The sequence below is a fragment of the Betta splendens genome, chromosome 7 (genome assembly GCF_900634795.4).
Source record: "Betta splendens chromosome 7, fBetSpl5.4, whole genome shotgun sequence".
In the NCBI taxonomy this organism is placed as follows: domain Eukaryota; kingdom Metazoa; phylum Chordata; class Actinopteri; order Anabantiformes; family Osphronemidae; genus Betta; species Betta splendens.
This window is the reverse complement of record NC_040887.2, coordinates 5,759,839-5,782,058: the sequence shown is the minus strand read 5'-3', so window position 1 is coordinate 5,782,058 and position 22,220 is coordinate 5,759,839. Positions and strand designations below refer to the sequence as shown.

The window sequence follows — 22,220 nt, the reverse complement described above, 5'->3', positions numbered from 1 at the left end:
AGATCACAGCTAACGAGGTTACAACAAATGAGTAAAATAAATCCCAACAACGTCTTAGTCATTGAAATTCAGTATTTTTCCAACAGAACTTAAATTAGAATTACTTATAAACTGGGCAATAAAAATGCTGCAAACCTGCAATCAATTCAATTCAAAGTGTTGCCATACGACAGAACGTCCTCTCTTCCTCGCAGGCTCCATGTGTCTCATGTATCACTTTCAACTGGACAAAATCTCCACCTAAACCCACCTCTAATGCTGCAGACGCTTCTCCTCGTCAAGATTTGAACCCCGTAGTGAAGCGGTGACGTATGGACGAAGCGAACGAAGCCTCTGACGTCATCGATCACGTGGGTTTGCCAAACGAATCAAGCATCGGCACAGTGTTTCTGGAGCGCGTGTTGTTTTTTTGATACATGCTCCGCTCCGGAGCTTCCGCTTCAACCAGCCCATCACTAGCGCTGCTCACTTAGCGACTATGTCTCTCGCCGTTTTACGCACATGCAGGTGGCTACAGTTCAGCCGTTAGTTAGCTTAGCCTTAGCTCTGCGACCAGCTAGCCTCGCCGAGCCCTTGTAGCCCACGAGCTAACGCTGGCTAATGCGCTACGCGGCCAGTAGCTTCCAGCGGCTGTCAGCATCATCACCAGGACGACGGGCATCCCTGCCAACCGGCCGTCTGATGGAAGGCTGAGGGGAACGATGCTGAGATTCCTCCGTATCCTTCTGACAGGTACGATAAAGGTAACGAGCTGTCTACGGCGAGACACGGCCAGCTAGGTGGTTTAGCCTCAGGGATTATGCACCGAGGGAAACACCAGTTTCTCGTCGTCCTTGGGTTACGTCTGGCTAGTTGACAGTTCACGCAACAAATAGTAACAGTCTACGTAGCCTCGCTAAATATAAAGCCAGTTTAGAACTGCGTTAAACATTGATGTCTTGAAGCTAATAAGGTTCACTGTCTTAGAAAAATGACTTGGTCTTGTTAAAGTTTATTGTGGTTTACTGTCACCGCTCATATTCTGTCATTTAGCCCTATTGCTAAGTTTAATGCAACACTTTGACCCTGTAATAGCCGTTAAACGAGCCTTCTAGTAAACGTATAGTAGAATTATCAGCTTTCTGATTTATAAGAAACACCTCTTACACTGTAAAGGTAAAATAAATGGCAGAGCTGCAGTGTTTGATAGCTCTTGTACAGATGTGCCTAATAAAGTGGCTACTGAGTATGTTTGTAATCTTCTTACAGTCCTGCTAGGTGTTCTGTGGGATGGAGCTGATGCTTTTGGTAAGTCTGTGTTTTTTTAATATCTGAAGCTGGAGCCACAACCTTTCCTATACGTTGTGTGTCTAAGTCAGGTATTTCTGCTCTACAGCTAGAGTAAGTTTAGTAGATGGAGACGACAAGTGTTCAGGCAGAGTGGAGGTTCTCCACCACAACGAATGGAGCACCGTCTGCGACCGCGACTGGGACCTCCGGGAGGCTCATGTTGTGTGCCTGGAGCTGGGCTGCGGCTTGGCCGAATCGGCCCTACGTGGTTCCGCGTTTGGACCGGGCAGAGGAGAGATCTGGCTGCGGCACGTCCAGTGCTCTGGACACGAGTCCAGTTTGACACGCTGTGGTGTTGTGCTTTACAGTAATTCCCACTGCACCCATGAGAATGATGCAGGGGTGAAATGCTCAGGTGAGCAGAGAGTGATGTCACATGGCTGAATGAAGGATTTACCTATTAAAGTAGACTGTTATCTGCAAGTATGAAATCTATCACACAACCCTGTGATTGATCTGTTCTTACCCACAGGTACCCTTCTAACGCCCACTCTCACCCTGCTGTCACCTCACACTGTGTTCTCTCCTGGGGAGGCTGTTCGCTTCAGCTGCAGTGTTTTGCTGGGTCAGCACCTCAGTGACTACCACCTGTACAAAGACGGCGTGTCCACGCCGCTGGTAACGCAGAGGGCTGACCACAGCCAGATCAGCGTGGAGCTCACTCTGTCTGACATAGAGACATTCCATCAAGGCAGCTACAGTTGTAGGTACAGAATCAAAAGCGGTTTTCCAGCTGAACTACTCAGCTCTCCACCCAGCAACTCCATCAACATCACTGTAGGTGAGTCATAACCACAGAGTCTAATCTATGTTAACTCCTTTGTAGCACCATCTGTAATCATAGCACATTGTTAAGCATCTATCTGACTGAACCTGATGGGTTTGACCCAAATGGGTGTTTAGTTTCTTTGCCTTGATAGGGTTGGATTCCATTTTAGTAAATATATTTCTTTTTAACATAAGTCATAAAATAGACTAGCTCAAAGATCAATTTCCACATTAAACTTTGTTGGGCTGTCAACTGCATTTCAGCCGTTTCTGAAGAAGACAGCAATATGTGGGTGAACACTCTCAAAAAGGGATAATTTATGTTCAGGTCATTTTGTTACAGTTTTAAATTTTGACTGCTACCTTGTGCTGTAATAATTTATTACAATTATAGAATGGGTATCAATAATGCTGATTCATCTATTGCAGTTTTCCACAGCAACAATTAACATGCATGTGTTTATATTTTATGTCTGTTATTCTGGGATCAACAACAATTTAGAGTCAACTGAGATTGATTTATTTATTACAGTGGAACTCCTGACTCCTCAACATTGGTACAACACATCTACTGAGGCCCCAGCTGGTTCCGTCATTAAAGGCCACAATTTTAACATCACGTGCTCCACCTCGCAGCAGTACCCCGGAGGTTCCTTCCAGCTGCGCCTGATCCGCTCCAACGGCACCGTACGCCAGTCTCTGCCTGCTCTCACACCGTCTGTCACGTTCACCTTTCCCAATGCACAGACCTCCAATGAGGGCTATTACTACTGCCTGTATCGGGTCCAGCTGGGGGGGCGCATCTTTGTCTCCAGAGAAAGCCAGCCTCTGCCTATAGCCATCAGAGGTGCGATACCATGAAGAAAATAGTGTACTGTAAACCTGAAGACATAATAATATGACATAATAATAATAATAATTATTATTATTATTATTACTATTATTGTTATTATTGCAGGAGTAATTTTTTCTTTGCAATTGCAGTTTTTTGCGACAGTCTGTAAAAATCCACCCTGAATGTGACTTGTACATGTTTCCTCAGACCCAGATCCAGTGCTGAGTCCAGTGATGATCAGCTGGCTTGTGTCTGGCTTGACATTTGTTGTAGCTGTCATTATTCTAATCATCGTGGCCAAGGTGCTTTGTAACAAAGAGAAGAAGCCTTCAGAACTGGAGCGAGAGACCAGAACCTGTAAGTTGCTTTGTTGACCACAATCATTTCTTAAAACAGAGATGAGATATATGTTTTTCCTTTTTGTGTTTGAAATTGTAATACTAAATCAACGTATATTTATAATGGTATTAAAGACGTGCTCCTGTCTACAGGTGTGGAAAACACTTATGTTGCCTTATCAGTTAACAAGCTATGAGGGGTGGTTGACAGGTAACTAAACCTATTTTAGATCTCTCAAATACAATATTACAAATGTAGTTGTTTTTTTTTTTTAATGAAAAGTCACTTTTTATATTTCTTTGCTATGAAGCACATGCACAGACACGTGCAAAATTTTCTTTGTCTGCTTGCTAAAGATTGTAGATAGACATTTACCATTCAGTCAACAGAAACTGTTGACTGTCATTACCATTCGATAAGTGAGCTCCAACACCATATACATCACTGATGCTTTAGGTGTAGCCTAGTAAAAAGAAAAAAAATTCAGTATTTTTTTTAGAGAATACTGTAAACTACCATGAAGATGTGAGAGTTTTATTAGTCATCTCCACATTTTATGTCATGTGATATATTGTATATTATTGAGTGGTAATAATGAAATTGTGGCATTTTTGTTTTATACAGACTGACTGCTGACACTACATGGAAGGCTCAGTGTTCTACAAGGATTCAGAGAGCAGGGGATGTAGCTTGGTTCTTCTTCCATGACACTGTTAGAAACTCTACAAACTGGACCAGACACAGTTGAGACTGGACACTAATGCAGACCTACCTAAACCTGCCCCACAGCACTCACACTATGTTAGCGTGGAAAGCAAGAAAAGTAAGTGATGTAACTAACAACCACAGGACACTAACAGCAGAACAATTCCTGCTCACTCACTGGGCGCACACTTGGTTACGGCCCTGACCCCAGATGTGTGGCCAAGAATGGTGGATGTAAACGTTAACTGAGGAAACTGTCACGGGTCCCTCAGGTCTCTGTGTATACGCAGTTTTAAGACATAGGTCTGTATTTAATCAGGTTACGCTAATGATTGGCACCACTAACTTATTACATGCTTCCACAGATCAATAATTCTTAAAGGATTAGAATGTGTTTTTGTATTTTAAACGGAACCCTACTATGCATCGTATGTCATTAATATGTACATTACTGCACTTTAAGTGTGTAAGTAGACGTTGTAGGTAAATAAATGCTGTTGATGGAGCCTCTTGTTTAAATGAGTCTTGTCATGTACGCATGTACTGTAGGATCCTTTATAGCAGCTGATCCAACTACATAAGAATGCTTCCAAACTAATGCTACTATGGTGTCTATCATTTTTGTGTTACATAATTTAATAGTAAAACTTGGCTTCTGAATAAAAGACTTGACTCAAATGTCATCACTTGAGCACTTTTATACTTTAATTAAGAAAAACAGCAATACAAAGAAGAACCTCACCCTCCACAGGATGTAGAGGTCTGGTTATGTTGTATAAAGGTGTAATTCTCAGGATTAATTGTACAGAAAGAAAAGACCTCAGAAGTTAAGCACTGATGCATGTCACAGCTGATCTGAAGATAGTCCTCAACTGTATAAACTTCTGATAACCCATAAAACATCGTAAAATACCAGACATTATAAACGCAAAATTAGAACTTGGTTCCTTTTAATAACAAGATACACACAATGCACAGTGAAGCTAAATAGATCTGGACCAAAGCATCTAAAACAGAGCCGCATGCTAATACATGCTGTGATATGTCATAAGTGAATCTTAAAATCTCTTAATATCTGAAAACCAAATGTGTCTTTGTTCCATGAATATGTTACCTAATTGTGAGTAAATATATTAATGTGCCTAATATAAAATGTTGTGTGATGTCTGAGTGTGCTGGGACAAACTGACAGGTCAGTTTTCAGTTGTGGTCTGATGAATGCTATGTGATAAAATGGACATTATAAGCAGAAAGTGGTAATACATAGCATTTTCTTAGTGCTACAGAAAGCCATCAACCCCATATATATAGACAATTGAATGCAGAACAGCTCTATAAACTGAGCATGAATAAAAAATACAAAAAACAATCACACTATTCCTTTGAGAGATTCATTTGTCTCCATGTTGGAAAAAATGATGTAGAGGAAGATTGCCACAGCCAAGAAGAACACAAACTGAACCCACAGTGGGATGAGGCGAGACGATGTCTTGGGAACCTTCTGATCAGACTTCACTGGTGGCGACTTCACATAGGAGTTTCTGTAAGTGGACGGTGTGTCATACATGCGTGGCCTGGAAAATAATTGAGCGATTCATCATTAAGTCGATTCTGCTTTTTGGTTTAGTATTATTAAATTACTCTCACAAAATTTTAACATAATTGCATTGTTGAGATTTGTTTGTTGAGTTTATTCTGACTTTTGGTTTAGCGTGTTTATCATATGATACTTCATATGAGGCAAATTAGCGGATGACAATCCATAAACACACTTACTCATCAACCATGTCCTTCCCACTGTATTCTGACTTTGACCTTGAATAGTCTGAGTAGGACCTCCTGCACAGAGTGACAGCACACGAGTGAACGTTTTGCTCACTCAATTGTACAAACATTCAGAACAGTTATAACTTACTCCTGTTCCCTTTCGGTCCAGTCTGGCCTTGACCGCATGTAAGTGGTCCTAGAATAACAAAAAATAGAGACTGAAATTACACTTTATTTTTGGATTAATTATATTAAAATTACAAAGATTGGTTGGATCTTAACTGACCTTTCTCCTGCAAAATCACTGCGACTCTGCAAAATCAGACAGTGTTTTCAAATTAGCCATGCAAAAGAATAGAGCAACATCTGGAGGCGGGGAGGAAAACACACTTACTGGTGTCGTGTAAACGTAGGTAACCTCCTCCTCTGAAAAACAAAGATCACACTGAAGGTCTGCACTAGAGTCATTATAAACCAGGCCAGGACTCAGTGAACACACAGTGAAGTTACCTTCTTCCCTGTAGAACGTCTTGTCCGGTGATGATGTCGGTCTTTTCCCTTTGGCCATAGCCTCCTTCAGTTTCTTCTCGTACAGATTCCTGGTGCTATCTAGTGGAAAATATCACATCTGGCGTATAATGCGCAGTGACACACGCAGAAGCCCGTGTAGCAACGTTACAGGACAGACGTCAGTAACTGCACAGCGGAGGCCTGTGGAGTTATTATTGGAGAACGTTGATTCAGTAAAGTTTAATGTGAGCCACCCACCGACCACAGGTCCGTGCTTTATCCCGTACTCATCCAGCAGGTCGCTTATCTCCTTAGCAGATTTATTGCTTAGCAGAGACATTGTTTTCGCGTATTTTATCCAACTGGACGTCAGTTATGATTTATTTCGGTGTCTTCTCGCTTCGGTTGAGCAGTACTTTCAGTTCCTACGACGAGAAACAAGCGTGGCTCCTCCCACCGAGGTTGTTCGTTTTTTTTGGCGGTTACTGTACGATCTTTCATCGAGCGGCTGTATAGTCACTAAACCCCGCCCTCACTTGTTGACTTAGGCGTTAAAACCATTCGCACCTCAACGCAACGCTGCGTCGTTTCCGTTTGAGAATTCTTCTTTTCTGGTTTGTTGTTGTTGTTTTTCTCCATTTGAGAAGCAGCGCCACCAACCGAAAGACGTTTACGATTGCTTATTTATAATCCTAAACAAACCTTTTTCTGAAACTATTTATTGCAAATAATAATGGTAATGATTATTTAATCTACATTGCCTAAATGAGAGGAAACCTTTGACCTGTTCATAGAAACATGCTATCATTCACAAACCAGATCTTTATTAAGAGCAAAAAACATATTACAGATAATAGTTTTTTAATATCCAGCACTTTTTACAATTCAATAATTGTTTTTGATAGTTTGCAAATATACATAAAAAATAACCAAAAAGAGAAAAATCTTTAGCCCTTAAAAAAAGGAATTTGTCCAAACCAGTCAGCTTGGTCTGTGGCCAGCCAGAACATCAGCGTTCCTGTCAGCACCACCAGACCCATCCTCAGTATCTGCTTTAGAACGAGCCCACACTGCAGGAGAAAGGAGAGGGACGTCAGAGACAGTTATCTAGAAATGAACAAACCCTTTGAGCCACGACCAATGACTACACACCTTGTGTTTTCTGCTGCACGTGTGTGTGTTGCTGACTTCGCTCTGCTCCGTGTTGTCTGGGACCTCCACATCTGGGGGGTCGTGCTCAGGTCCCATTTGCAGGGTGTCGTCAGGTTCCCTCTGTTCCTGCAAACAGCCACTCAGTGAAAATGGAGCGTGAGCAGCGTGTTCCAGTGTCACGTGCAAATCATCAGGTCTTTACCTCAGATGTTTCTGCAGAGCTCCGGTCCTCATCTTCCTCATCCTCCTCGTCCTCCTCGTCATCCTCCGAGCTGCTCAGTGAATCTCTGTCGCTGCTTTAAAATAAGCTTGAATGAGTCACAGCTCAGGTTGTTCATGTTGAAGCTCAGTCACTGCTTGCATTGTGGGTAATGTAGGCACTAGATGTCGGGTTCTGCAGCGTTTCTGTGAAAAGCTCGATCAGTGCAGTATTACTTTATAACAGGACGTTGACCTACCTGTCGGTCTCATAGTGAATCACCTGAGACAATGGATCTGCACAGAACTGAACCTTCGTCTTCCGCTCTGAGAAATGCACGAATGGGAAGCCATTAATTGAACATGAAGACGCTGGTGATGTCATTCTGCTTCTTCCACTCACCCTCCCTGCCGTTCTCCTCGGTGTCATCGTCGTAAAACTTGTAGAAAGCCTCGATTCTCTCCTTCTCCTGCTCCCAGTTCCTCTCCTCTTCGTACTCGTCGTCCCCCAGCTGGCCCAGTTCAGCGGCGCCTGAGGCCACGTGCTGCGTGTTGAAGAAGAAGCCGTCATCCAGGGACCCCTGGTGGGACGTGTGTGTGGCCTGGCTCTGCCCCCTCTGCACCACTGAATAGCTGCCGCTGTCTCCTGCAGGAGGCGCGTTCATATATGAAGCAGCTAAGTCGGTGTCCACTGTGCTTAGCAGGTCCTCGTCCAGAAGGGAGCTGAACTTGAAGTCCCAGTGGATGTTAAAAGCGGCCGTGTTTCCTTGGTGGTCGTCAGAGATGCTGGACCCAGAACCTGCTCCACCACTGTCACCGTAAAGCTCCAGGTCCTTGTAGTTTTCTGGATCTAAGAGACGTGTGTTGAGTGAAAGCTCATCGTATTTCCTTCCTTGAATATCATCGCTGTCGTCATCCTCGTCATCATCATCATCATCATCATCATCATCATCACTGGAGCTGTAGGAGTCACTCTCAGCTGCCTGGTCGTCATCACTTCCACACGCGATGGTCTCGACCTTTGTTTTGCCGTCCTCCTGCGTTGCCTGATCCAAACCCGTCACCCAACGAGCACCCGTCTCTCGATCCCTGCCGTCCAGACAGTCGTCCCCGTCCTCCTCAGCGTCCTCCTCCTTTCCCGTCCATCTTATATCTGTCGCAGCTCTCTCCTTTTCTGGATTCCCTCCTCCACCTTCGACGTATTCACAGGAGGAAAAGTCGGAGGGATACTCTGCAAACGTCTCCCCGGCCTCTTGATGCTCCTCTCCGGAGAAATCCTCCATCTTCGCCACATCTTCCTCAGCAGCCTGTGCGCTTAGCTGCCGCTCATGTTGCACGCATATTTCGGAGAACTCCAAGCTGTGGGGACTTTGAGCCTCCTGCTCAGAGTCGAGAGCCGGGACGTTTTCCTCTCGTCTTCTCACACGCTCACTCTCAGAATCAGACGAGTCCTCCTGCGTCTCTTCCTGCTTTTCCTGCTCGTCCTCGTCGCTCCCGTCACCTTTCACCATCATCTCTCCGGCCCGTTCTGGGACTTGCCCAATATAGGACAACTGCTCATCCATCTCGCTCTCACCTTGCTCTTCATTTCCAGCTTGGGGGCTTTCGCTGCCCTCGGGGGCCAGAGACTGTCCCACGGCAGAGATCTCGTCCTCTTTATCATCGTAGACGAACTCGTCACTGCAGCGAACTGACATCAGCAGATCCCCCGGCCTCGCGGCTGCTCCCGTGTCCGCTTCCTCGCCTCCGTCTCCAGAGTCACAGCTCCCCTCCTCGGACCCTGCATCCGAGCTCGTGAAGTCCTCCTGTGGAGCTTTGTCCGTGCTCATGACACTGGTCCCTACACGTCCGACGTCCTCCTCGTCGCTTTCATCGTCACCCTGCTCTTCGTCAGCGTTTTCGACCACGTACGCGTCTTTCTTTTCCATGTTACACAGAACTGAAGCCGCACCAGCTGCTTCCTGGTGCAGAGCCTCGTCCTCCTCCGTTGGTTGAGAAATGTCTTCCTCCACCTTACTGTCAAAGTCTATGCCGTCCAATTCCAAATCTTCATTTTCCAAAAAGCCAACAGACACTTCTGCAACAACATTGTTAGTTGAAAAAGTTAAAAAGATTTTTAAAAAGTAAACAATAATACTGAAACACTCACTTACCTGAAAATGCACCGTTAAAAAGATCATCAAGACTTTGTTCCATCTTTGTAGTCAGAATAAATAAGTTGTACAATAAGAAGACCGAAATGAACTCATCGCTGCGAGAGTCTCCTCTCAGAGAGGAAGAGAGCGCCAAGTATCTCTCATCTGCTTTTTCTGCGAGTGGCTTCCTGTCAAACAGATGCCGTTGAAATTAGTCCCTAAAACTAAATTACTTGGTTAAACGTGGCGACAACTAACCACCGCATGAAAAGCCGAGCGCGGGCGATCAAGAAATGAAATCTTTTCAAATGGACAAAAGCGAGGAAAGCGTTGTGCGCTTGGTCTCTTTGTGCTGCTGCAGGAACGTACCTTTGTGCGCGCATGAGATGATGAAAGCTTTGATGTGGTTTTGGTTTCAGACGCACGGCGACGTGCGCTCGGCAGACGACTGCACAGTTCATTCTCTCTCACAGCAGACACGAATAAGGGGCCACTTTCACAGCGAGTCTGATGGAGGCTTTTATTCATTGGGACAGAAGCTACGACTGTACACAGGAGGCGGCTGGTTTGTGCTGAGCGCCTACAGCTCGTGGCGGAGGAGGTAGCGGTGGCTGGGCTTCAGGTCCACCTCTACAGGGAAATGATCGCTCACCTCCAGGGCCTAATATGCACCAAACGAACGCACACAGGTTAACGTCCATCGGCCCGAAACCGACCATGAAGCGCGTTCTCGCCGTTACCTCCTCCTCGCTGAGACGGAACTCCTCCTTAAAGTTGAAGGGCCGGGCCGAACCTGCCACCAGGCCGGAGACGAGGTGGCGGCCGTGAGCGATGATCCTGTTGGGAAAGGCGGACGTCAGGACGCGGTCCAGCGCCGGGGGGTGGGGGGTCCGCTCACCTGTCGTAGGAGCAGCGCGTCCTCTCGCGCACCGTCGTGTCCTGCTCGTCCCCGATCAGCCAGTGGAAGTGGGGGTCGCTCCTCAGGCGCACCGCTCTCCAGCCCCTGGCGCTGACGTAGCTGCAGCCGGCGTTGAGGTCCCCTAGGATCATCACGTTCTGACGAAACGGGAAGTGCCACAGATTGAAGTCGAGGTTTGAAACATGTGACCTTCGGGGTCAAACAGCAGAAAGTGCTCATAGATGTGAATGTAAGCGGGGTCTGTCTCCATCCTCCTCATGGAGACTGGGCCTCCGGGTGGAGTTCCACCTACGTCAGTCTTCCACTTCTTGCAGACCCCTCTGAAGACCGTGTACAGTTCGTCGATCTCCTTCATGGCGGTCTTTGGACTGGTGTGCTGCCCGATCAGGACGAAGTCCTTCACCACTGGACAGAAACCGAACAACACACGTTCACAGCGAGAGGGTTCTCTTCAGTAGCTTTTATGGTTTCTCTAGTCCGCTTAACTATAAACTTCACTACCTGGATTTTGCTAAATATAAAAAAGGCCTCAGAGCCTCAATTCCTCTGTTAATGGGTTTTTCTTTTACAATACCAGGCTTCACTGGGCCTAAACTGGGTTGTTCGTCTTTTTCACTGATTAAAGCTGAGCTCAGACTTTTTCGTCTTACGCGTCGTGGGGGAGTGGAAGCGGACGATGAAAGGCTCTCTGGAGAAAACATCGGAGTCGTTGGCGCCCGCTCCCTCCAGTTTAGGATACTGATAATGATCTTTGACCTTCAGCAGGTTGTTCCTGGAGGCGAGGAAACGATGAGACACCGAACGTCACAGTGAACTGACCATTAACTGAAGTTACACCTGTAGACGTAGACATATTGTTCTTTGTAGGATTTCCTCCCGAGCCTTTCGCTCTCCACAGACGAATAAGTGTTGGATTTGTCAAATCTGTTAAACAAAAACAACACACGTTTAGAGCTATAGGTGCCGATGAGTCACTGATGTGCTGCATCTGAACGCACGGAGGCCGGTACCTGTTAAGAGCCTTCACCAACGCTTGTACTGCTGCTCCCTTCGCGTCTCTGACCTCCTGAATGAGACTCACGTCACACCGAGAGAGGATCTTAGGGAGAAGGAAGGATCCATCAGGATTATTTAAGCTGCACATAAAGCACAGTGATCACAGACACTACCTTTAACAGAATCACCATGATCTTCTTGTTGTTCGCCTTCGACTCCCCGAAGCTCTGAACATTAAAAGCGCAGATTTTCAGGGAAGACGCGGCGTCCAGCACGCACAGGCCCACAACAAACAGCAGAACAAGCGTCCTCATCTCGCTGGAGGATTGTGTGTCTGAAACCGAAGCAGAGTTTAGCAACATCCCCTCTGTTGTGACACACGCTACAGAAGCTCTGAGCCGCAGGAGCCTCTCGCCGTCGGCGGCTTCACAAGGAGCCCCAGCTCCTCACCTGTGGTGGATCTGGGGAAGGTGCAGGTGAGTGTGGGTGAAAGGCCGGCGCTTCGGATCTGTGTGGTGGATGTGCTGTGTCAGTGCTGACGAGAACAGAGCTTCATCTGGAACAGCTGAAAGCCATGAATGTGAAGAACAATGGCTCCGTTCCACTCAGAACGTTCAGCTTCCAGCACAGTTTGAGTGGAACGGACGGACACAATAGATGGGGACAGAAGGCACATGTGTCAGGTTCATGAACATCTGTGTGACATGTAGCACAGTCTTAGAGATATGAATGTGTAATGTATGTATGTGTATAACTCCACTCACAAACACATACTTGTTTTTAACATTATCTATGGAACGTATTAAAATACTTTTTTATTGGGCCTAAAAGTCTATTTACTACAGTTTAACAGCATCGCAGTGAAGACATAATAGTTTATCTAACTTCATGAGAACTTCATGTTATAAAGAGCAAATGAAAGTTATAAATTTTGTTTTTCTTTGTGCTTCACACAAACTAGTAAAAAGCATAAGGTCAATCATAAATCAATCTCCTGATCGAGGTGAGACGCCAAAATTATGTCACATACATGTTGCATCCATCTGTTCTAATGAAGCATTAATCTTCTGCTGTGTGAACCTGTTAGAAAAAACCTTGGCCACAACATTTATTATAATTCAAGCTGAGGTTTTTTGTGGCTCAGATAAAACACAAATTACTGTTTGTTCTATTTTCAATCTGTGTTTATATTCATGATGACATTTTACATTGAATGGAAACCATCGCAACCCCATAATAACTCAGACGTCATGTTTTCATGATGTTTTATTGCTTCCAGGTTGTTACAGTAAACATGTTTTGTCTTAACTACACTGTTGATATTAACTCACTGTCAGTCAAACAGGGACTTCCAGTGTTTTACATTGTGTTGTTCTCACACTGGAGGTGTGTAAACTATAAACACAACCACACACACACACACACACACACACATACGAATGAACTACACTAAACCAAAGCAAAACAAACCAACTAATACAATAATAAAATTCCTGAGCAAGTGCTTTTCATATTGGTCTAAAGCAGCCTGAGTGTTGAGGCGAGGCCATTTCCATGAGATAGTTTTCAACGCGGGTCTCTATGTCTGAGTAGAGGTCTTCAACCTGCTCCCTGAACGGAGGATGCCACAACCACAGCAGGACCACTCCCGCAGCAGCGAGGAGAAGGAGGAAGAGGAGCAACACCTTCCACCAGGAGCCGCACGGCGCCTAAAAAGAGCAGAGACCCGTTAAATGGTGTGTGACTGCAGCAGAAGCCTCCAGTGAACGGATGATGACAGACACGCGGCACAGAAGCTTTAATAATTCATAGTAGCAGGGCCACGAGGTCCGAGATTCATCAGAATCCCTCACACACACACACACACACACACACACACACACACACACACACACACACACACGCACACACACACACACACACACACGCACACACACACACACACACACACACACACACACACACACACACACACACACACACACACACACACGCACACACACACACACACACACACACACACACACACACACCGCTCACCGTTCTCCTGCGGCGGTGGCTGAGCAGCCGGAGCTCATCCCTGCACTGCGACAGACGGGCCTGACTGGACTGACACTCCTGCTCCATGGTGTGGAGCTCCGACTGCAGCTCCTCACACTGCACACACACACACACACACACACACACACACACACACACACACACACACACACACACACACACACGGAAAAATAAACATAAACTCAATTTGGCTCATTTTAAAGCTTTATTTATAGTTAAAGATAACCTACACATGGTTTGTGATTATTCTAGTACTGAACCATGCAGCTAATTCTCCATTTGTTGTTGAACTGAACAAAGGTGTCGTACAGAGACAGCGCTGCTGCTGCTGCTGCTGCTGCTGTGACGTCTCAACGTACCTCTCGCTCTTTGAGCCGGAGTTTCTCCTGCGTGTGACGGAGCTGCTCCTCCACCTGGGAGTCTCTCCTCGCCGTCAGCTGTGGCTCCGCTTCCTCTGACGTCACGCACTCCTGCATGGTGACGTCCTGGCTCTCATTGCTGCCATCTAGGAGGGAAGGGAGCAGTTGAAATGAACCCCGTGTCGTTCGAATCTCAACTATTCCCAGGAAGTGGTTGATTTCGCTCTCGCCTCGAAGCTGCTGGACTTCTTCTCTCAGGACCTGGTTGTCCTGCTGCAGCAGGCAGACGTTGTACTGCAGCTCCTGCCTCTCCTGCCTCAGCGCCGCCGCCTCGTCCCTCAGCTCGGCCTCCCTGGCCCTGGACAGCTGCACGGGACACGAGCACAGAGCTCAGCACAAACGAGCTTTCCAAGTGTAAACTGATCTGATGGCGCACGCTGCCGCAGTGTTCTGCACCTCCACTTGGCCGTGCAGCTGCTGCAGCTGCTCATTGCTGAGCTGCTGTTGCTCCCGGAGTCGCCCTGAGCCGAGCCTGAGCTCCTCGTACAGGCTCTGCCACCTCAGGGCTTCTGCCTTTGAGGTGATTAGTGCTTCCTGGGGAAGGAAATGCTTGTTTTAGGGTTCAGCAGCATTTAAAGTTACTGTCATTAGCTTAAACAGACCAGCGCCCCTAAAAAGGCCTGTGACAGTGATGTGGTGTCTCTCTCCTTATTTAAACAGAAATAATGTGGCTGGGGTCAAATGTTTGACCTGCAGGGTCTCGGCCTTGCTCAGAGCTTCGGTTTTCTCCTGCGTGGCCTTCTGCAGGGCGACCACAGCCTTCTCCTCATATATCAGCTTCTGCTTCTCCATCTGCACCATCACTTTCTTCACTCCATCCTTTGGAAACTTCTGTAAGGACACAGAACTGCTGAGTTACGGCAGTAAACGTTTACGGGTTGAACACAAAGCGCAGGCTCAGCACTGTGGCACAGAGTTTGGGCTAAATGGTCGAGCGGATGCTAAAAAAAACATTACGTACACAAAAAAATCTCTCTCAGCGGCCGTTCGCTCGGCGCCGGCTGCAGCCCTTACCTGCAGACAGACTTGCAGCTGTGCCTCCAGAGCCTTGATCTTGTTGTTCAGCAGGTCCTCGCTGCAGCGAGCCTGTGTGGGTTACACAGGAAATGACTGACTGTCAAGCTGTGCAGGTGGAAAAGGAGCGGTTCACGTAGCGAAATCTGTGACGACCGGTTATTTTCACTAGTTTCACACGCTAGTGCACAAAGGGAACTTGCAGCATCAGTGAGCATCACAAAGGTTCTTAATGTCAGAAGACACTACACTTTTCATAACATACCTGCGCCAGAAATTATTTTTTAAAGATGAAAAGCATGAATTTAAAGTAAATACAATTCTGGCTCCTGTTTAGACCTGTTCATTTAAAAAAAACAAACAAGGAGAAGCACTATTATTCCTCTTTCATTCATTCCAGGGTTCTAATGAGCATCTGTACTAAAGCTGCCTGCCGCGCCTTCCTGTGTGACATGACGCTCGTGCTCCCTCTTGACAGCACAGACTAGAGCGGAAGCAGGAAGCTCCAAACCACAAGCTGCACAGCACCTTCCTGGGGCCACAGCAGCTGTGCGGCGCGTGAGAGGCCGCTTTGCCTTCAACCGAGCAGCGAGCGACAGCGACGCGGCCGAGACGCTCACCTTCCACAGCGTGTCGGAGGAGTTCAGCAGGTTGGACGTGCTCTCCTGGAGGGCAGCCAGCTTCTTCTTCATGGCCTCCTCCCTCCAAAGGGCGTCCTGCAGCAAAGCGCACAGCAAATACTGCTCAAATGCTCCTGTAACCTAATAAATTACATTTAAATTACAATAAATTACATTACATTAGAGATGCTTCATTTACCTGCAGGTACTCAGCCAAGCTCTTGATGTCCTGTGAGTCAAGAGAACGTCCAGTGACAACAGTTGCATTTATTAACAATGGATATCAAACTTACAATTATACATTACACCAGTTTGAAACTCACAGACTCCTTCACGGTGATGAGGCCGGACCTGCACAGAGGAAAAATACCTCATTGTGGATCACACAGCGCAGGTCACAGCTGTTAAACGGCAGTGAATCACACTCACTCTGTTTGCACGCCTGCGTCTCGCAGCGTCTTCTTCTGCGGCACATTTTCATTGCGAATTGACATTTTGGCATAAAGTTCTTCGGACTGAATGTACGTCTTTACACTGGTCTTTGTTGCTGTGGGAAAGAAGGGGATAACGGAGCAGTTGTAGTGAGACAGGGCAGAGATAGTGGGACGGTTTGTGGCCGAGGACTTGATTGAAGTTTTACCGTTGATGCTGTTCCTGCTTCTCTCTGTGCCTTTCGTTCTGTGCTGAGCTGATTCCTTTGTCACTGATGTGGAGGTAGAAGCTTGCTTCTTTATGGGTCCGTTCTCTTGCCTCATCAGTGTTACCTGTTCTGTCCATAATGAAGCCTGAGCAAATGAGGGAAGATGCAGGTTTAGCGCTCCTGCCCGTGCTTTATTTGTGATGCTGTCTTGGACTTACCCAGCTGCTGCAGCTTGGAGCTTCTAATGTGTTCCCAGTCAGAGTAGTTTGTGCGTTGCTATGCGACGTTTTGCTGCTCAAACTGTTAAGTTTCACTGAAAACGTCTTGGCCGTTGGACTCACAGAGCCACGCGGCTCGGGGCTCACAGATCTCCTCCTCAGAAATTCCAGCTGCCGCTTGTGTTTGAGGTCCCGTTTAATCTGCCCGGTGTCTAACTCTCTCGTGGGGCTGCGACATGAGGTCACGTTGTTGCGTCCGCGCAGATGTTCACGTTTCTGTGCTCTGATCTCCACCATTCGGTCAAAATCATACTGTGGAGAAAACTGCAGTCCACTTAGGGTCAGGACGTCCATGGCAGCTCCTCCAGCTCTTATAGGGCCTGCAGCCTGCAGCAACAATATATCAGTAGACTGACTATAAATATACACTTACAACAACCACGGATCTAGAAGTATTATAGATGCTGTTTAGCTTAGAAATGAGACAACACAGATATTGCTTTGACTCATTTTGAAGGTAAAGCTAAGACAGCAGTATTATACTTTCAGGAGACTTCACCTGAAAAGAATCTTTGTAATCTGTCTCACCTAACACAATGTGACGAGACTGCATGAAATAAGTAATATGCAGTAATATGAGTGTTACGAGTATTGCTGACATTTAGGATGCTTTGTGTAGCCTGGCAAGTCCCATGCGCGTCGCAGTAATACTGCTTCTAGACGTAGTAGAATAGTAGTAGCACTAGTTGTATAAGTAAATCTTGTGGTAGATGCTGCATGTTTTGCTGCTGTTTAATGATTAGTGTAAGAGCCTTTGAGCAACCGGGTTTCATGCCGAAGACACACACTGCCCTCACAACTGTAGAATGAGGCCACGGGGGGAAAAGGCACAAGATACTGCAAAGACTGAATGTGACTTAGTAGAAACTCATCACACAGCTTACCCGCTACGCCATCTCACTGACTGGGGCCGATTCCTCCTCAGCTGGTGGAGAAGACATCCATTTTCTCACTCTTCTGAATTAGTGAGCGGGGTTTTCAGTGTTTCACATGTAGCTCTCTCTGTTGAGCATAACTTACAGGAAGTGAACGGCACCACCGCGTCATATGTTCCTCTATCTCGCCAGCCACTCGCATCGAGCTGATGCCACGCACAGGTGGGCCCTGAGATTACAGATGGACCCAGCCAATCCCTCCTGCATGCAGCCTGGGATAAAGCACCACTCTTGGAACAAGGAGCTGTGGCCTCACAACGTGGAAATTTAATTTCTTGATGTATCATTTTATGTTGAAATGTGGTAATGTAGAGCTGATGAAGGGGTAATAGTCCAAATAATGCAACAGCATTTACAGTAAAATACTTAAATGTATTGGTCAGATTACATATTTATGTAGGATATAAAGTAAGACGTACATTTTTTTTTCTATTTTGATTAATTATACCTGTCATTGTTCTACACAATTCTCCTTTTGGTTTAGCTACCCCACAGTCAGAGCAGCGTAATTAACAACAGCTATATACCTTAAATTCAGTAATATCTAATATTGTATGTTTTTTTTAAAAGCAAAGTAACGGATTAGAAAATAAATATAGATTTTTTTTTAACATCTTGCTGCATTGGATTAATTTATCCAACAGGCGAGCATGTTGTACAATCTCTTCATCTCCATATAATTTACACAATTAACTAGTATCATAATTGACTTTAATCCAAAACGTTAGGACAGTGACATATTGTCTCTTTGTGTATAGCGCCATCGAGTGATCATTGTCCGGAGTAATTTAAAATGAAGGGTTCTGCTCTCGCGATGTTTCACGAGAGTTTGTCTTGTGTCAGCCATACTTGCGGTTCGTTGCAGAAGGGCACGAAGAGGCCGAACAAGGGTTCCAGGTGTACCAAGGACTTGGCTCTTCATCCTTGAAACATGCTCTCCAGGCTCGTTTTAGTTTCAGGTATACACCAGTATAATTATCAGATGAGTTTTTTTATTTCTGTTTAGCCAAGCGAAACTTTAAAGCAGGAGTGAAAAAGTTGAAATTGAACGTGAAGCTGAAGGGTAAAGCGAAGGCCGCACCTTGAATGGGATGTGTAGCTAAGTAAGCTAGCTTCGCTTAGCTATGTTTATTGAGTATAGATTTTATTGCGTATAGATTTCCGTACATCTGTTTGAAATGATTTCTGCGTAGTAAATGTCTTTCAGGGGCTAGCCCAATTAAACGATGATGGCTAGCGATAGCATACAGATGCTAGATTAACGTTAGCTAACGCTAGCTTTGCATGCCTGTAGCTAATGTCACCTTATTGACAGCTTCGTTAGTTTTACTGCACACTTTCCATTTTATGCGGTGCACTTAACTGAAACCTAAACATTTTTAGGGTTCAGAGGACGTCAGTGTTCTCCTTTTGGTTGAGTCGGTTATAACAAATAGTCAGCTGATTATTCTCTACTTCTGCATGTTATCATTTATCGTCTTGATTTGTCATTGTGTTGCTTTTTACAGCTAGTGCCCTAAAAAGCAGTGGCCCCCTTGGAGCTGGGTAAGTGTGTTGTATGGTTGCTTATTGTTGTCATCCCAATCTACAGTATTTTCATTATCGGTGTTGCTTCTTTGAACATCTTGGCTAGCAGTGTTTTCTCTATCAGGCTTGTCCAGGCTTCCCGCTCCCTGCAAACATCATCCCAGAGTCTGGCCCCACTGCCTCCTCTGCCTGAGAAGGGAGGAAAGGTTCGCCATGGCATCTTTCCAGAGGAGCTCTTCCAGCTCCTGTACCCTAAAACTGGAGTTACAGGTTTGTAGTTATTAACAAAAACAAAACACTTTTGTAGTACTGTATGTAGTGAACTAGCCAATTTTGTAAGCAAGGGTGCTTTTTCAGTAAGCTCAAACACCATGAAGAAACATGAGACTACCAGATACTGCTATGCATCTGGGATGCTCTTGGTGGATTATGAATATGTATCAGATCTGCCTTAAGTGGAATTGAAGGGTCAACTTTACTACCATAAGTGACAACCTGCTACATGAAAGAGTTTTACATGACCCTTATGGGCAAAAAAAGGGATTTGCATGGTTTGTTTAAAATTAAAACAAAACTTAATTGGCAGTAATGATGGATTTGAAGGTGTACTGTAGGAGTCACAGTAGTAGTAGTAGTAGTAGAACACAGTAAGCTCATATGTTGTAATTTTTCCAGACACATTTACAGCTGAAGCTTTGTGTAGGACTACATACCACTGAAGAAATTGTTGGAGTTGGATGATGTTGTTGTTGTTGTTGTTGTTGTTTTTTGTATTTTTTAAATACACTATTAAAAGTGTTTAATCATGTCTTTCATTAAGCTTTTTTCTTTTTTTCTAGGACCCTACATGTTGGGCACTGGCCTTATCGTCTACATGCTCTCTAAGGAAATCTATGTCATCAATCATGAGACCTTCGCTGCTGCCTCAATACTTGCTGTCATGGTCTATGGGGTCAAGAAATTTGGTCCAAAGGTTGCAGCTTTTGCTGACAAAATTAATGAGGTAGGCTGATGGTTGAATTAATCTCTGCTTTTAGCTGTTTACTTGGTTGGTATCAGGATGCCTGGGGGAACATGGCTTTCCATTAAAAAAAATAATATTTCGCGTCTTTGTGCAAAACCCACGATAAACCTATAATTATTACTTTTGTGTTTTTCAGGACAAAGAGGCCAAGGCTCAGGAAGTGAAGGATGCCGCTATTGAAAGCCTGACTCAAGCTATTGAGGATGAGAAGAAAGAACAGTGGAGAGCAGAGGGGAGATATATGCTGTTTGATGCCAAGAGGGTAAGCAGTGCTGACATTTCTATTTTTTTCTTTCTGTATCTTACCTATTCATAATGTACAACTTTATATTTATATTATTAAGTAACACATGTCTTCGACTTGTCTGTTATTGACGTCTACTGACAAAAAGTAGGTAATACCACAACCTCAATGAGTGGCCAAAGAAACCTGCTTCAACTGTTAACTGGAGCAATAATGTATTAATTGACCAAAGCCATTTAATCATCAACGTATTACCTTCTGCTCTTCATAAAGATGCCTGTGAGTTGTATGAATGTATATCTGCATTCATACATCACAGTTCAAGTTCTCTCATTGAATTGTGATATTCTTTAGAAGCTGTATTATGATTTCTGACACAATCTGATTATATTTTTTGTTTGCTTTAAATAATTCAAATATTCAGAGTAAATTTATGTTCAAAAACATTTAACATAAATGGAAACCTTTCCCCTCAGAACAATGTTGCCATGCAGTTGGAGATCAACTACAGGGAGAGGCTACACATGGTCACCCATGAGGTGAAGAGGCGCTTGGACTACCAGATAGCTCTGCAGAACCTTCAGCGCCGGTTGGAGCAGGAGCACATGGTTAACTGGGTGGAGAAGAGTGTTATCAGCAGCATCACTCCTCAGCAGGTCAGTCTCTTGTCAAAAGCCTCCTACTAATGCCAATGGCTTTGATTTTTCTTGCCAGACATATCTTGTCAGGGATGAAGTAAGACACACACACACACACACACACACACACACACACACACACATACACACACACACCCCTCCCATTTATGGGGTGCCACCACAGATTGATCAACTGTGCATATTCACAAATGCGGAAAGCTGTCATTGAGTGTTTTGCTCTATTTTTATTTCTCACTGCAAGTCTGGACACTCACTTTTAAAAGGGCCTGATAAGTTAGTATTTCTAAAAGTGAAACAGGAAATAGAACAATTTTAATAATACAATCTACATTCATTTACAAAGCATGCTTCACTTTAACATAGCACAATCACAAAAAAATTATGACAGCAAGTTTATAAAATAGTAAATCACAGAAGCTTGGCTATAGTTACCTATGAACCTGCAGAGCTTTAACCCACATTTACTCATCAGTCACCTACGCCCATGCTTTTCTCAGCTCTAATTTTGACTAATAATTCTTGACACATGATTTAATTGTTTTTCTGCATTAAAAGATTTCAGGAGATACTTTGGACTTTTTCATGACATTCTAAGACATTACATAAGTACAGTAGTCAAACTCAATGCTTAACCTATGTTGTTATATCTGTTTAATTTAATTAAAAAAAATTAAGAATTACAGTACTAAACATACCTTATGTGGTTAACTAAATGTTAAGTGACTTTTTTTTTTTTTTTTTTTTTTTTTTTAAACATTTCCAGAGTGACGCTTGACTTCTCTTTTTGATTCACAGGAGAAAGAGAGCATCGCTAAGTGCATCACAGATCTGAAGGCTCTGGCTAAAGTCACTCAAGCAAAAGCTGCACTCTAATCCCCAACTCGCTGTCCCAAGATGAGGCGCTCACTTGACTTCAGAGTATAAACAATTCTAAAGATGGTCTCTGTCAATATAAAGGGTTTGTACAGTATTTACACGTCAGCTGATGGTAAAATAAATGGTTCTCTTACTCAACCTCTGCTCAGGTCTGTGTCCTTTTTTTAATATGTGAATTGTGATTTGATTTTAATGACTTTCCTGTTGGGGGGCAACGTCACCATTTCATAGCCACAGCACATTGTGCTGTAGTTGGATACGTGCCTGATA

General features: G+C 44.8%; 6 protein-coding genes across 11 annotated transcripts; 2 read left to right on the top strand and 4 right to left on the bottom strand.

Annotated features, from left to right (window-relative positions):
- Positions 1-394: 394 nt before the first annotated feature.
- Positions 395-4,481, top strand: si:ch211-150o23.3 (uncharacterized). Its single transcript, XM_029156505.3, has 8 exons — positions 395-732; positions 1,249-1,287; positions 1,376-1,684; positions 1,802-2,110; positions 2,630-2,944; positions 3,140-3,289; positions 3,424-3,481; positions 3,896-4,481. Exons 1-7 carry the CDS (start codon positions 702-704, stop codon positions 3,465-3,467), a joined length of 1,197 nt encoding a protein of 398 aa, XP_029012338.1. The 5' UTR covers positions 395-701; the 3' UTR covers positions 3,468-3,481; positions 3,896-4,481.
- Positions 4,482-4,659: 178 nt separating this feature from the next.
- On the bottom strand, positions 4,660-6,728 carry LOC114858857 (emerin-like). Its single transcript, XM_029156507.3, has 7 exons — positions 6,512-6,728; positions 6,254-6,352; positions 6,138-6,169; positions 6,030-6,055; positions 5,892-5,939; positions 5,753-5,815; positions 4,660-5,550 (listed from the first exon to the last, which is right to left on the bottom strand). The coding sequence occupies exons 1-7, from the start codon at positions 6,591-6,593 to the stop codon at positions 5,346-5,348; spliced, it is 555 nt and encodes a 184-aa protein (XP_029012340.1). The 5' UTR covers positions 6,594-6,728; the 3' UTR covers positions 4,660-5,345.
- Positions 6,729-7,060: 332 nt separating this feature from the next.
- Positions 7,061-10,232, bottom strand: si:dkey-183p4.10 (serine-aspartate repeat-containing protein F). 3 transcript variants are annotated; one of them, XM_029157447.3, is made up of 7 exons: positions 10,108-10,232; positions 9,757-9,926; positions 8,007-9,680; positions 7,864-7,930; positions 7,608-7,698; positions 7,406-7,531; positions 7,061-7,323 (listed from the first exon to the last, which is right to left on the bottom strand). In XM_029157447.3, the coding sequence occupies exons 1-7, from the start codon at positions 10,197-10,199 to the stop codon at positions 7,201-7,203; spliced, it is 2,343 nt and encodes a 780-aa protein (XP_029013280.2). In that variant the 5' UTR covers positions 10,200-10,232; the 3' UTR covers positions 7,061-7,200. The 3 variants fall into 3 exon arrangements, with proteins under 3 accessions (XP_029013280.2, XP_029013279.2, XP_040927561.1); XM_029157446.3 differs by having other exon boundaries at positions 7,608-7,701; positions 10,108-10,231; XM_041071627.2 differs by lacking the exon at positions 10,108-10,232 and having other exon boundaries at positions 7,608-7,701; positions 9,757-10,101.
- Positions 10,233-10,244: 12 nt separating this feature from the next.
- On the bottom strand, positions 10,245-12,204 carry dnase1l1l (deoxyribonuclease I-like 1-like). Of its 4 annotated transcripts, none has more exons than XM_041071628.2 (8): positions 11,827-12,192; positions 11,668-11,756; positions 11,495-11,581; positions 11,308-11,429; positions 10,950-11,062; positions 10,637-10,794; positions 10,479-10,575; positions 10,245-10,399 (listed from the first exon to the last, which is right to left on the bottom strand). In XM_041071628.2, the coding sequence occupies exons 1-8, from the start codon at positions 12,013-12,015 to the stop codon at positions 10,319-10,321; spliced, it is 936 nt and encodes a 311-aa protein (XP_040927562.1). In that variant the 5' UTR covers positions 12,016-12,192; the 3' UTR covers positions 10,245-10,318. The 4 variants fall into 4 exon arrangements, with proteins under 4 accessions (XP_040927562.1, XP_055366145.1, XP_055366144.1 ...); XM_055510170.1 differs by having other exon boundaries at positions 10,245-10,575; positions 11,827-11,987; positions 12,104-12,173; XM_055510169.1 differs by having other exon boundaries at positions 10,245-10,575; positions 11,842-12,204.
- Positions 12,205-12,904: 700 nt separating this feature from the next.
- On the bottom strand, positions 12,905-17,724 carry LOC114859361 (TRAF3-interacting JNK-activating modulator). Its single transcript, XM_029157442.3, has 14 exons — positions 17,570-17,724; positions 16,626-17,012; positions 16,408-16,552; positions 16,197-16,314; positions 16,091-16,118; positions 15,967-15,996; positions 15,768-15,863; positions 15,148-15,219; positions 14,824-14,964; positions 14,530-14,667; positions 14,304-14,439; positions 14,074-14,219; positions 13,694-13,810; positions 12,905-13,362 (listed from the first exon to the last, which is right to left on the bottom strand). The coding sequence occupies exons 2-14, from the start codon at positions 16,977-16,979 to the stop codon at positions 13,162-13,164; spliced, it is 1,722 nt and encodes a 573-aa protein (XP_029013275.1). The 5' UTR covers positions 16,980-17,012; positions 17,570-17,724; the 3' UTR covers positions 12,905-13,161.
- A 713-nt stretch (positions 17,725-18,437) lies between these two features.
- On the top strand, positions 18,438-22,088 carry atp5pb (ATP synthase peripheral stalk-membrane subunit b). Its single transcript, XM_029157598.3, has 7 exons — positions 18,438-18,579; positions 19,129-19,165; positions 19,272-19,417; positions 19,987-20,150; positions 20,308-20,433; positions 20,892-21,071; positions 21,870-22,088. Exons 1-7 carry the CDS (start codon positions 18,552-18,554, stop codon positions 21,945-21,947), a joined length of 759 nt encoding a protein of 252 aa, XP_029013431.1. The 5' UTR covers positions 18,438-18,551; the 3' UTR covers positions 21,948-22,088.
- Positions 22,089-22,220: the final 132 nt, after the last annotated feature.

Coding starts and splice junctions, on each gene's coding strand:
- si:ch211-150o23.3 (XM_029156505.3), top strand. CDS start 702: ATGCTGAGATTCCTCCGTATCCTTCTGACAG. Junction 2,111..2,629: donor CTCCATCAACATCACTGTAG/GTGAGTCATAAC, acceptor TATTTATTACAG/TGGAACTCCTGACTCCTCAA. Junction 3,290..3,423: donor GGAGCGAGAGACCAGAACCT/GTAAGTTGCTTT, acceptor TCCTGTCTACAG/GTGTGGAAAACACTTATGTT.
- LOC114858857 (XM_029156507.3), bottom strand. CDS start 6,593: ATGTCTCTGCTAAGCAATAAATCTGCTAAGGAGATAAGCGACCTGCTG. Junction 6,170..6,253: donor GACGTTCTACAGGGAAGAAG/GTAACTTCACTG, acceptor TTTGTTTTTCAG/AGGAGGAGGTTACCTACGTT. Junction 5,551..5,752: donor GGGAAGGACATGGTTGATGA/GTAAGTGTGTTT, acceptor ATTATTTTCCAG/GCCACGCATGTATGACACAC.
- dnase1l1l (XM_055510168.1), bottom strand. CDS start 12,015: ATGTTGCTAAACTCTGCTTCGGTTTCAGACACACAATCCTCCAGCGAG. Junction 11,430..11,494: donor CAATATGTCTACGTCTACAG/GTGTAACTTCAG, acceptor CCTCGCCTCCAG/GAACAACCTGCTGAAGGTCA. Junction 10,795..10,949: donor GCAAGAAGTGGAAGACTGAC/GTAGGTGGAACT, acceptor CCGTTTCGTCAG/AACGTGATGATCCTAGGGGA.
- atp5pb (XM_029157598.3), top strand. CDS start 18,552: ATGCTCTCCAGGCTCGTTTTAGTTTCAG. Junction 19,166..19,271: donor AGTGGCCCCCTTGGAGCTGG/GTAAGTGTGTTG, acceptor TTTCTCTATCAG/GCTTGTCCAGGCTTCCCGCT. Junction 19,418..19,986: donor CCCTAAAACTGGAGTTACAG/GTTTGTAGTTAT, acceptor CTTTTTTTCTAG/GACCCTACATGTTGGGCACT.
- si:dkey-183p4.10 (XM_029157446.3), bottom strand. CDS start 10,199: ATGAACTGTGCAGTCGTCTGCCGAGCGCACGTCGCCGTGCGTCTGAAA. Junction 7,702..7,863: donor ATTCACTATGAGACCGACAG/GTAGGTCAACGT, acceptor CTTATTTTAAAG/CAGCGACAGAGATTCACTGA. Junction 7,532..7,607: donor GCTCTGCAGAAACATCTGAG/GTAAAGACCTGA, acceptor GGCTGTTTGCAG/GAACAGAGGGAACCTGACGA.
- LOC114859361 (XM_029157442.3), bottom strand. CDS start 16,979: ATGGACGTCCTGACCCTAAGTGGACTGCAGTTTTCTCCACAGTATGAT. Junction 15,220..15,767: donor CCTCCGACACGCTGTGGAAG/GTGAGCGTCTCG, acceptor TAACCCACACAG/GCTCGCTGCAGCGAGGACCT. Junction 14,965..15,147: donor AGCTGCAAGTCTGTCTGCAG/GTAAGGGCTGCA, acceptor GTGTCCTTACAG/AAGTTTCCAAAGGATGGAGT.